The sequence below is a fragment of the Morone saxatilis genome, unplaced genomic scaffold (genome assembly GCF_004916995.1).
Source record: "Morone saxatilis isolate NCDOM2014 unplaced genomic scaffold, NCSU_SB_2.0 Contig11, whole genome shotgun sequence".
NCBI lineage: Eukaryota > Metazoa > Chordata > Actinopteri > Moronidae > Morone > Morone saxatilis.
In genome coordinates this window covers 30,797,498-30,810,237 of record NW_023339663.1, presented here as the reverse complement: position 1 = coordinate 30,810,237, position 12,740 = coordinate 30,797,498, and the positions used below count along the sequence as shown (strand labels likewise).

The window sequence follows — 12,740 nt, the reverse complement described above, 5'->3', positions numbered from 1 at the left end:
TGGCAAAGCCCATCGAACAGAAAATAACTCTTTCATACACACCGATGCACAGCATCGGGAGCAATTGGGGTTCAGTATCTTGCTCAAGGATACTTCGACATGTGGCAGGAGGAGTGGATTAGTGGAGGACCCCCTCTTACTCTGAGCCACAGCCGCCCCTCTGTGAGAAAACTTTAAAAATATACACAGTAGACCTATATCACAGCATTAGGTTCACCTCTGTGAAGAAAATGTTCATATTATTATTTAAGATTTAAACTTATATATATAGATATATAGATGTATTCACAGAGCCTTCATTCTTTGATAAACAGCCTCATTCTGCATTAAAAAAGTTATAAAAATACATAATACAGACAGAGAATTGTATAAAACGTTCCTTAAACAGGAAATAATCTGTTCAAAATGTATGTAAATCACTCATATTACACAAACTTCCTGCAGTTACTGAGTTCACTCTTTGGGTTAATTGTACAATTTTTAATATAATGTGAAATATCCTCTTAGTCAGGGGTTGCCAGTTTACTAAATGATAGAAAATGGGTCCTTTAGGGGAAAATGTTGGGAACCACTGTATCACACAACTGAAGTGAGCTAAAGCAGCTGTGGCTGCAACAGCAGAGTTGCAAAAGCCTTTGCATTTATATGACTTTTCCAAATTGTGGGCTCAGTTGCAATATGTGTCTGGTTCTTGCAAAGTCTTGCAAAATCTTGCACAAACAGGAACAGTGACTAGAATTGAAAAGCACTAAATGCATGTGTTGCTTTGGATTAGGTTTTCATAAATCGTGATGATGTGTTTTAATATTGGACCTTATGCAATAAGACAAACATATATACAAACAAATGTTCTCTTTTCGGCCGTACATTAACAAACAAACACACTCCATTTTGCAAAACAACTATGAACTACAGTGAAAGAAATTAAATAGTAAAATAACGTGTTTATAATCTTTGTATCCATTTGAAATGTATTAAAAGTCATAATAAATAATTAAAATCACCACATACATTTTTGAATTTTGAAAATGTTTCAGTTCATGATCCATAGGTCGACTGTAACAATGGGCCTCATGCAGTAACCTCAGTTGCAATATGTGTCTGTTCTTGCAAAGTCCTGCACAAACAGGAACAGTGACCATAATTGAAAAGCGCTGATTGCTTTGGATTAGGTTTTTTGCAAAACAACTATGAACTACAGTGAAAGAAATGAAATACTTAAACATTATTATTGTTGTATTAATTCTTGTTGGTTCCATTTAAAATGTATTTAAAAGTGATAATAATAAAATAATTAATTGATAATAATAATCAATAGATAATAATAATATAATAATAATAATAATAATAATAGGAGGCATTTCATTGTTATGCACAGGAACAGTAAATATAAATATAATGCTAGAAGAGTCTAAAAAACCAATAACAAAACAGCTTGACACAACAAGACAAAACCATCAAGGTTAAGGTTACTTTATTTGTACCCAAAGGTAGATTTAGCATACTCCATAAATATATTAATATATTTATATGATATTGAAATATTGATAATATATATGACGAAGAAATTGACATTTAAGATTTACATACATCTATAAGAAGTAGAACAGCAGTGGAATAGTAGAAACTACGTATGTGTAAAATAAAACTCAAGTAAACATGATTTTTCAGAGTGGAAAATCAAGTACCCAGCTATGGCCCAGTAAATGCAATATCAACAGACAGACACAGTATCAGTAGTATTGAAGGTGTGGGGGAATTTAATTTAATCAGATTATTGCACAAATCTAAAAGCAACCACATTCACCATGCATACAAAAATGTTTTTTATAGTTTTACCAGGGATCAGTGGACCAATTGTATTTCTTTAGCCCACAAATGTAATAATCCCATCACTATAATTATTCTAAAACATATAACCTAATCTTCTTATAAGTAAGCATACAGTGACATTGTTTCCCGCTAACAATTTGTTGGTTGTGAAAACTAGTTCTAAAAGTGGTATCGACCACTTGTAAAATTTTCTCTTACTTAAAGAAGAGAAAAAAATTTAAATATTGGTGAATCCCAGAAATCAACAGTTACTAACAAAACAAGAACAAATCATGGATATGAACAAAAGTAAGGGAAAATTTGGCACAACAACATGAAACATTTTTGTTTGTACAAACCAGACTTCTGCATGCAGTGCACCACTCTGCTGCAACAACTTCTCTTCAAATGGCAAGAATGAGACCAAGACATTTCTAAACAGAAGTAATGTGACTCTTGTCCCTCCTGAAAAAAAAACAAAAAAACAAAACAACTTGGGCCCCACTTTGCCTTGTAACTTCCTATACATTTCTTAATGTCCATTTCTGGTTCTTCAAAAGCAACAGAAACTTTTCCAATAACACAACTCTCAGACTGCCAGACTGCTGTAAAGTTTGTATGCCAAGACATCCTATTAACCTGTGTGTGGAGAGATTATGGGCCATTAAGTGCACTGGACCACACCTTCAAAAGTTCAGTAACCAATTACAGACAAACGATAAATGATGCCCAAACAGACACAAGTCTTGGTCGAATTCATCTAAAGATGCTATGCGCCGTTTAAAACATGTGGGATCTAGTATCCAAAGAATGTCTGTGTGGATTTTGGTAGCATTTAAATGAAGACTTGTGGAGATAAGGATGTTAGTGGATTTTGCATATTCTGAAAAATATAGAGCAACTATGTTGCAGGGAGGCAAACTTTAAAGTTTTGGAACTGGTAATGCTAAACAACAACATGGTGGTGTTGTTATTTATTAAGCATGTTTATTATGTTGTTGTGGTATAGGTAGGTACAGTTTCAAAGTAACTTCCCCAGCACTGTTTTTCAGGTATTGTACTGGGGAAATACTGTCAGTTTTAACAGTTATATTTACACACAATAAGTGACTAAATTAAAATATCATCTGTCCAAAGTTTCCTATCGTACTGGATTAGCACTGGGAACATTTTGTCCTGATTTTTCTCAACAACATTCTTTCCCTGACACTTACATGTTGTTTTGGAGAGTTGACAGGGTCTGAGTTTGAAACATCTGTCACTCTGTCTGAGAGAACGGAAAAAAAAAGGCACTCCTGTGCTCTTATCAGCGTGGGACATTCAACACACTGTTGTCAATATAAACCCACCTACCCACAGCAGGAAACATTCACTGTGACAAGGCCAGGCACACAAATATGTAGAGACTGTGTGGTGGGGACTGTTCACACTAACCACATTTTATATCCATGATATATATATGCGTGTGTGTGTTATATATATGAGAATAACTTAACAAAAACTTTATATTATTTCAATAATTTCATCACAGCCATTGTCTTTGCCTTCTTGGACTTATACCAGAACCCAGCATTGGGTCTGAGTCCTCTACCTGGTGGCTTCAGTGTGATACCAGTTGATTCTCTGTCAATCGACGACTCTTAGACTCTTAAAATTCTTAGAATGGAAGGGTTGCTCTGGTTGCAACCTAACTGTTTCTATTTGGGGAAACAGCGTCACTGTATGCTTACTTATGTAGGCCTATGTGGCAAGTCACAGTTTCTGCTGCTGTGCCAGAACTGTTGAGCCATTACTGTACTCTGGGGTGGCTGTGGCTCAGAGGCAGAGTGGGTTGGCCCATAATCAGAAGGTTGTTGGTTCGGATCCCCGGCTCCTCCTGCCACATGTCGAAGTATCCTTGAGCAAGATACTAAAACACCAAATGCCTCCCGATGCTGTGCATTGGTTGGTGAATGTGTATGAATACGTTTCTGGTCGATGGACTTTGCCATTGAGTGAATGTGTGTGAAAGGGTGAAAGGGTGAATGTGGCATGTAGTGTGAAAGTGCTTTGAGTGGTTGGAATATTAGACAATCGCCAACAAGTACAGGTTCATTTACCATTTATACTTACTAAAAGACCTGTTGGTAAGTTTCAGTTGTTTGGGCTGAACTTTCTCCTGAATATTGTTGTTGTGCTTTGTTTTGAAATTCCATTTTAGTTTTTAGATTTTGCTGGCTTTTCTGTGGATTGTTGTTTCTGAAAAATGCCTGATGTCATGGCAGCTTTTCTAAAAATTTGTGACACACATTGCGATGTCTTTAGGCATTTTTTTCAATGAATTTGCAAGAGAAAAGAAAAACTTCAAAAAATAGTTGCAATAAAAAAATGTTCTACGGATAATTTATTTAAAATATAAGGCAACTCGTTTTAGTAAGAATATAATTGCTAATAGTTTGGTGAGATATGGCTCAACGTTTTAAGATGATGATTTGTGGTAATTGGACATCACAAATTCCTGGAGGGACTGATTTATTCAGATCATCTGGTTAGCATACCTAACTAACCAAGACAGCAGTACAAACATAAAGCAGTAGAGGTTGAGAGATGTGACACCAATTGCAAGGGCTGCAGTCTCAAATCAACACACAAGGTTATCTGTGGAGAACCTCCATTAGTGGGCTAAAATGGTAAAGAAATAGACTCTTGTTGATTGCTGCGAAGTTCCAGGATTAACAACTGCTCCTAAAAATGTAGTACATTTTGTTGGGACGTTCCAGAAATAAGAGGAAAGTTGTGTTTTTGCAACTCCAATTTAAACATCTTTTGACTCAAACATAGTTTAACCATGTGATGTAATCTACTACTTATACCTTAAGAACAAATATTACTGGGACCACGACAGAAAATTGCAGATAAACATTTAATACAGAGCCATATAGCTATATACTAGGTTTCCACCTACTCATGTTTTCCTGATGTTCAAACCATGTACTCAGGTAGACTTTATTGTGGAATATTACGATTATGTAAAATGATCACTGTCAGTCTCGATCAGCCAATCATAGATTATAGAATCAAAAGACCTGTTTGTTACCATCAAACAAGATATGACACCACACAACATTCATCTGGGTTTGTTCAGTGAACTACCAGATTCTCTAGAAATATCAACATTTGTATTCATGTTGACAGTGTTTGAAGAGAAGCATCACTCTTAACCAACACAACTCTACTTAAACACCACTCAGTCATGTATGGTGTACTCAAAGTGGCTCAAGAAGTTCATGAGAGAAAAAAAAATCTGTGCTTGACTCAAGTCAAAGTAACTTTATTGAATGATCATTGACTGTTGTGCTGATGACTTCAGATCTGCAGTTTCTGTTGTTCAGTGAGCACGAGGAGACAATCTTCCCTCTGATCTGTCTGTCAGCACATCCGAACAGGCTTCTCTGTAGTAGTGAACAGTTGTGAATTAGTGTTGAATGTGTTGAATACAAACAGTAGACAAGCAGTGTATATACTTATATATTGATAATTTGCTCATGTGGACACCTCAACAGACTTGTAAAGTGTGTTGAGCCTGGCCTTGTCATTATGACTCATCTCCTTAGCGTTGCCAAAGGACACGTTGGAGTTGGGGATGGGGACCATGGTGGGCTGGTTGTTCTTGGAGAAGGCATACCTACAACAGGACACAGAGCAGTTAGACTGAACCACAGCACATCCTGCACATACAACTCACACACTGGCACACAATTTTTCTCACTTGTGGTACTGCATGACGGAGTTGTAATCATAGGGAGTGCCCTGGTTGAGGGTGGCAATCTTCCTGAAGTTGTGCTCCATTCCTAAAAGAATCCCAACATAAATAAAATTAACATTTGTTTGGTTTTCATTCACTTTCACTGCTGGAGAATCAGTGTTGTCAGTCAAAGTTGTAAAGTCATCAAGATTCCAAACCTAAGAATGTATGTGCAGTGCCAACATTCAGTACAAAACCCTAACCTTAAAATTGAAATGCTCTAATATTCCATTCTGAATAATAAACAGCTCCATTACCAGACTGAACATTTTGCAGCTGGACTCTGATGTGGTTGTCTCTGTCAGAGCGTGTCTGTTCATGGTTGAATCCAAGAGCATGGAGCAGCTCATGCTGGACGGTTCCGTGGTAAAGGCATCCACTACGGGCCAGAGACACCACCTGCTTACCGCCACGACGGCCAACAAAGGAGTAGCAGCTGGACAAGATCAGATATGAGTTGAGTAACACGGAAGTCTGAAAAAAGCTTTCAAGTCAAACTGTTCATTGACATCGGTTTTCTTACCCATTCTGGGACTCGATGCTCAGCCAGTCGCGGTCACTGCTTTTGCTGGGCCTGAAGCGGATGCAGGAGAAGGAAGAAAATGACTCCAGACCACGGGTGATGATGGCCTTCTCACGGGAGGCTGGCAGGGAACATTTAACTTTTAACCATCTCACAAGAAAAACAGAGGACCACACCATCCTTAATATACAGGACAGGTTCTTGGTCTTTAGCATAGAGGACTTTCTGATGGCTCATGTAATGTGTTATACTGCTGCGAAAGAAATAAATTCCCAATGAGTGTAAGCACCTTCAAATGCAAATAGGATGAGTGACTCAACGGTATATCATATATTGGTTCGGTAATCATTAATGTGTTGGTTTCACCTTTTACTGACTGCTGTTGATCAATGTCACTTTCAGATCTTTTGCCAAAGTTTCTACAACAGGTTGCACCATGCTGTATAAAGACTGACTGATACTTACAGAAGTGACTGGCGATGTAATAAGGAATGTAGACCTTCCCATCAGTCGACTTGCCCCACATGCAGCCTCGGCTGGTGCAGGGATCGGCATTTCTCTCTGCCTCGCTGTCGATGGCGACGTCTCCGTCAATCAGAATGGGATCATTGTCGGAACGGACTGAAACATGCACACACACACACACACACACACAACACACACAGCAACTTAAAAACCTGTTAAAGTGCTACTAACAGAAGAAGAAACATCAAGAGTGGCCATGAGGAACATGGCGACTGCAGCAGCTCTCACTCACTCAGATTACTGTTGGCTCTCTCCAGAAGTTCAGAGACAGAAAGCTCAGCTGAGTCCTCCTCTGTTCAGTGACATCAACAACAACACAATTTCACTTTGTATAAAAATACACCAGTCACAATGCTGTGCATGTCTATACAATAGAATAGATTACATACCTGTCTGCAGGTTCAGAGTGGGATTATGGGAGAAAAACAAACATATTAGACACAGATAGAAGCACATGACAAAACATTATTGCAAACAAATGACCAAATTCTGTGTCTCAAGTGGCATGTTCACATTAAGGCTGTTAGAAGTACAAAGACATTATGAGATTACACTTTGAGAATCACAGAATCTAAAGATTTGCAGATAAAGTGCTCTAAATGGTCAAATATCTGTGAGAAATGGTAGCTATAGCGCTAAAACCTAGTAATCTGATCCTACCTCACTGTCGGCCCAACAGCAGGCAGACAGAAGCAGCAGAGCCAGAGCTGAGAACCTGAAAACAGACGTACGAGCCATCCCAGCAGACCTGCAGGACCCAGACAGGAATTAGCTTCCACTCAGAGGAAAGTCTTTGAAGCAAAGATAGAGATACTTTTCCATTTCAGATATTTGAACTCACCTTGGATCCTCTGTGTGGACTTGTGAAGCTGAGGTTTCACTGCAGGTTTTTATATATGCTTGACTGCATCTGTAAGCCCAAATATGGATTATCTGGGCACTAAGAAACCTGTAGAATAAGCTAAACTCACAGGCTTATCAGTCACATAATGTACGTGCAGACATACATATCCACATACGCAGACAAAAACACCTATGGGTGGGAAAAAGGACACTTGTTACACTTGTTTACTATCATATTGTACAGTACTGTCACTCCCATGTCTGAATTCTTCTTATTATTTTCTGTATTTCGATAGACTGTATTTATCACATTAATTGTTCAGTTGACTCATCTGTTTTTATAAATCAGAAATTAAATAATATTTGTGCACTTTGATAACAAGAGTGAACCTGTAGACAACCCACACACACATTAGGTTTGCCTGAGGTGTTTGTTGTTAAAATATTTTTGTCAAGAGCAATGCCATGTCTTACCCATTACGTTTAAATGTGATTAATTACCTACAAGGGCATCTATAGTCTGGTTCCAGATTATATCAAAGAGCTTTTGGCCCCTTACAGCCCAGCCAGGCCCCAAGTTGAGCTGTTCCACTGACCAGACTGAAAACCAAAGGTGATCATGCGTTTTTTTCTGCTCCACTGCAGCATTCAAGTTCCTTCTAAAGACTCATCTTCACAAGATGCACTACCCTTAACAATGTTTTACACGTTTTTCCATTATTTTATAGTGTTTTAGGTCATCAGATACTGCATTTTAATTGTCCTTGTTTTAGTAATATCAGTTTATTTTTTTGATTATAATTATATTTTTGCACTTTTATCTTGTTCTTACTTTTTGTATGTTTTTGGGGACACAAACAAATTTCTCATTTTAATTTGTTTGTTCCGTATACTTGTAATCTGGAAAGTACCTTGTGCTTAAACTTGAAAGGTGCTTTATAAATAAAATTGTTGTTGTTGTTATTATTATTATTATTATTATTATGCTACCAACTAAATAATCTACATGCAGAAAAGTAACATAACCTAACCTATTATAGAATTAACACACATTGACATAAGGTTGAATATATTGAATAGGATTATTGCCACATGTGAAAAAAAGTCGTAATCCTGAGTTAGTCAGTACAATAAAGAACTCAAACAAATCCTCTTCCATATGAATCAACTAATTTTTTCCACAAATGTAACGTTAAATTGTGTATATGTGTGTATATGTATATATAGTATAATATTTTACATTTTTGTTTGTTATCATGTCCACCCTATATCTTTTTTTTAGAATTAAAAAGTGACTCATTCCCCTCAGGTGTGTCTGTGTGTGTGTGTGTAGTTGGAGGTGGACACACTGTTGCTGAGTCCGGCATCGGAGCAAGGTCAGAAATAAAAGGCTTAATCCAACTACAGGTAACATTGCCCACATTTCGTTCACCTGTTGTTTTATCGAGCAACGTCACTGAACCCTGTTCATGTTGAAGGCCAAAACAGCGTGAAAAAATGTGAGAAATAAAGTATATATATATATATATATATATATATATATATATTATGTACACCCATACATGGCAAACAGAAACTTGAGGTAAAGATATGTTAATATACATTTTATTCATTATGAGTATTCAATCAAGCTCACAAGCAGTTATATATGTGTACATTTGTGATGATGTCACTTTTTAATTCTCATCAGGACAGCAGAAAAGGTAATTTAATCAAATTTGGGATTTCATTGAAGCACATTCATTAGCACAAGATGCATTTCTGGTTTGGGTTGGAGATTAAGAAGTTGCATCAGTCTGCCAAATCTCCTCCTGATTTCCTGTTCCTGGAAAAAGAGAGAATATGTTAAAAATGTTCAAATCAATATACGCGCACACAGACACACAGACACACACAGTTGTCATTCCACGCCTTACCCCATGGGCTTTTGCTTATAATCTTTATAATTATTATATAATCATAATTTTTTTTAAATCAGGGGTTCTCAAACCTTTTCATGTCGAGCCCCCCACAGTAGGTGCACATTTGTCCATGGAATCCCCTCTGAGTAATATTTGTATTTTTAGGTTTGAAGATTATGATGTTTTCATAGTCAATCAATGCTCAAACAATATAAATTACAATCAATCAAATTTATCCTTGTTGTTTCAGTTTCCCAAAAAATTTGTAAAAGTTCAAATATTCTATTCTTCCTATTGCTGGGCCCCCTACAACCCACTCAAGGACCCCTATTGAAATATATGTATGTAAATATATCTATGGCTGATGACACTATTTCTAATTGTACAGTCCATGTTATACACTAATGAAAACATATATTTGAATATTAAATTCTATTTTGTGCCATAGACCCCTTCAATGTCACAAACTTGAATTTTCGCTTATAAATGACTTATAATATATATCCTAGGTTGATTTCTGGCAATGAGGAAACATAGGTATAAATGAACATTCACATTTTCTTGTCTGTATCTGTTGCTACTTTATAAAGGAAACTATGAACTAATAAATAAAAGTTGCTAAAAAAGTAAAGACGTGGAAAATAAAGACATAATGTACAACTAGGTTCACATAAACATTATATGCAGTTTAGATCACATTCAGTGTGTACATATGTGTTAGAAAAACATCTCAAACCACTTACTTTAATTTCTAGAGGAAATGGTCCCTTTGCCCAGGTTCCAGGTCAGGTCTGGGAGCAGTGGTATCTGAAAGTAATCCAAATAGATGGTAAAACCTGTAAAAGCTGCTGGAGGTCTTTATGGCACTGCAACATTGTACATGAACATAGTCGGGGTTTGATCTTTCTAGGTCTGTGTTTACTAGTCTGTTCATTTTGTCAGTAAGAAGAAAGCATGAGAATGGACTGTTGGTAGGTGGGTAGGCTAGTGGGTAGCCAGGTATGTAGGCAGGAATACAGGTGAGAATGTAAGAAGCTCAGAAGAGATATATTGTATATATATCGTAGATAGATATGGGGGCAGCTGTTCCTCTGGAGGAAGTTGACTAGTCAGAAGAGGTTGTCAGTTCGATCCCTAGCTCCTGCCGAAGTGTCCTTGAGCAAGATACTGAACTCCAAATTGAAGACTAGAAAGGCGCTATACAAGTCAGTTTACCATTTATAGAAACAAGAAGGAAGTTATCTAGTTGGATACAAAAAATGTAGTAGGTTACATGGGTTCAAAGGTACGTACTGCAGCCATAAAGGCGGTTCACCCGAAGGATGTCAATAGGACTCATCTGGGTGGCCCTGCCAATGGCTACGTTCCCGTCGGGGATGGGAATGATGGTTGGCTCCCTGTTACTGGAGAAGGCGAACCTATGGCGCAAATACACAGCAGTGATGATAGGGCTAAACTGCAAACCTGAAACTATTTTCTAACTTGTGCAGATCATGTTCAACAAGAATCATTCCTGTAGAGGACTGAATGACCACTGAAAACTGACGTATTCACAGTTTCACTACAAGCTTAAAGCTGCAGGCAGTTGCACTAGCAGTGGCTAGCTGATGGAGCATTTAGCAGCTAAAAATACAGATGTTTCCCTCAGGAATTAGTTGAGACTGAAAACAGAGCTAAAAGGGGGTGAATGTTGAACATACGCAGAAATAAATACGTTTGTAGAAATAAATAGGGAAAACAAATGCAATTTAATCCATAAATAAAAACAAAAATACATGTAAAAAGGATTTTGGCTACTATTATTTTCAATATTTGTGTAATTGTTGGTGCATTTTATGTTTTTTTTTTTTTTTTAATCATTTATTTTAGATTTGGGCAGTTTTGGTCTGCCATTAAAAAATGGTGTAAAACCAAGGGAGTATCTTCCAAAGTTATGAGCTTTTCAGTACAAAATCCCCCCTTTATGTTTTTGCGGACTGTGCTTGCTGAGCTGCTGTGGATGGATGGTAACCAAAAGACATAACTTTAGAGTACAAAGACTGTAACTGGAAGATACCACTGCTTTTGTCTTGCTCCAATTGCTCAAACATCCTAGCTTCAGCTGAGCTTTAGAATACTTTTTTTTTTCAGAATGAAGACTGTGGATTTTGCCTCTTTCATTGGAACTGCATTAGTAAGGGATCTCTTTGTGGCCTGTATGGAGAGAAAGAATTACTGCAGTGTCCAGTAACTATTTCAATCTACATATGGGCATGTGATTTATAATTGAAAAAACCTGAAAAAATGTGAACCTGTCTTTTAAAAATGCTCAGTCGTGTTTTTTATATATATAATATAGAGAGACACTACCTTCCATAGTGCATGACGGAATTGTAGTCATAGGGAGTGCCAAGGTTCCTTGTTTGGATTTTCCTGAAATTGTGCTCCATTCCTGCAGGAAGTACAGCTCAATCAACCATTGTTTGTTTGATTACAGTTTGCCAGTCAAAATGGCTGAAAAGTGCAGTAAGTCAAATTGTGACCAGTTATCTGCAGGAATTCACACCCTGAGTTACCATACCTGCTAAAATAATGTGATAAAGTCAAGTTTCTATTTATTGATTTGTACTTTGTAGTTTCCACTTGTGTTCTTAAACGTGATAAAGGTTGGTTGTATTAATTGTAAAACCCCATTTTGTTGTTTATATATATATATTGACGTTCTATGTCAACGACATCTATATTCTACACGATGACATATTTTTTGGATTGTTGATCAAGATTGTGTGCAATGCAACACACCAGGAATGACGTTCTGCAGCAAGATGCGAACGTGCTCGTCCCTGTCGGACCGCGTCTGTTCATGGTTGAAGCCCAGGGCGTGGAGCAGCTCGTGTTGGATGATCTGAGGGAAAACACAGCCCTGGCGACTCAAAGACACCACTTGACCACTACCACGACGCCCCACAAAGGAGTAACACCTGAAAGAGAGCATTAAATAAAACCAGTGAAGGCTCTTGAGAATATCCCACATACCCTGAGCTCAGACACACAGTGTTTTTCGACAAGCTCCAGTAGAAGACCCCAGGTGTACATATGGTCTAGTGCACTGTGTGGTACATACCCTGAGCGAGACTGGATGTCCACAAAGTCCCTCTGACGACTCCTACTGGTGAAGCGGATGCAGGTGGACTCTGCAAATGACTGCAGACCTTGGATGATGGTATCTCTCTCTCTTTGGGCTTCAAGTAAAAGAAACCCAAACAATTATTATCAGTTTGGTGGATTTTGTTAGTGTCATCTTCTAATTCAGCCATCACATTAAAAGGCAACTTTTAGCTGCAAACCCATTACTACTACTGCTACTACTACT

General features: G+C 37.6%; 2 protein-coding genes across 2 annotated transcripts in view; both read right to left on the bottom strand.

Moving 5' to 3' along the window:
• Nucleotides 1-6,943, bottom strand: part of LOC118343429 (low choriolytic enzyme-like) — a gene marked incomplete at its 5' end in the record, with an annotated part of 9,827 nt that extends 2,884 nt beyond the window's left edge. The window contains 7 exon segments of the mRNA XM_035682232.1: nt 5,142-5,243; nt 5,353-5,476; nt 5,561-5,642; nt 5,854-6,032; nt 6,120-6,240; nt 6,585-6,740; nt 6,877-6,943. Of these exon segments, the coding sequence (XP_035538125.1) occupies nt 5,142-5,243; nt 5,353-5,476; nt 5,561-5,642; nt 5,854-6,032; nt 6,120-6,240; nt 6,585-6,740; nt 6,877-6,943 (831 nt within the window).
• A 2,141-nt stretch (nt 6,944-9,084) lies between these two features.
• LOC118343327 (low choriolytic enzyme-like) lies at nt 9,085-12,609 on the bottom strand (the record flags this gene model as incomplete). Its single annotated transcript, XM_035682088.1, is given in 6 exon segments — nt 9,085-9,312; nt 10,132-10,195; nt 10,682-10,806; nt 11,738-11,819; nt 12,170-12,348; nt 12,492-12,609. Coding segments are annotated over 5 exon segments (560 nt in total), but the record flags the coding sequence as incomplete, so codon positions are not given.
• Nucleotides 12,610-12,740: the final 131 nt, after the last annotated feature.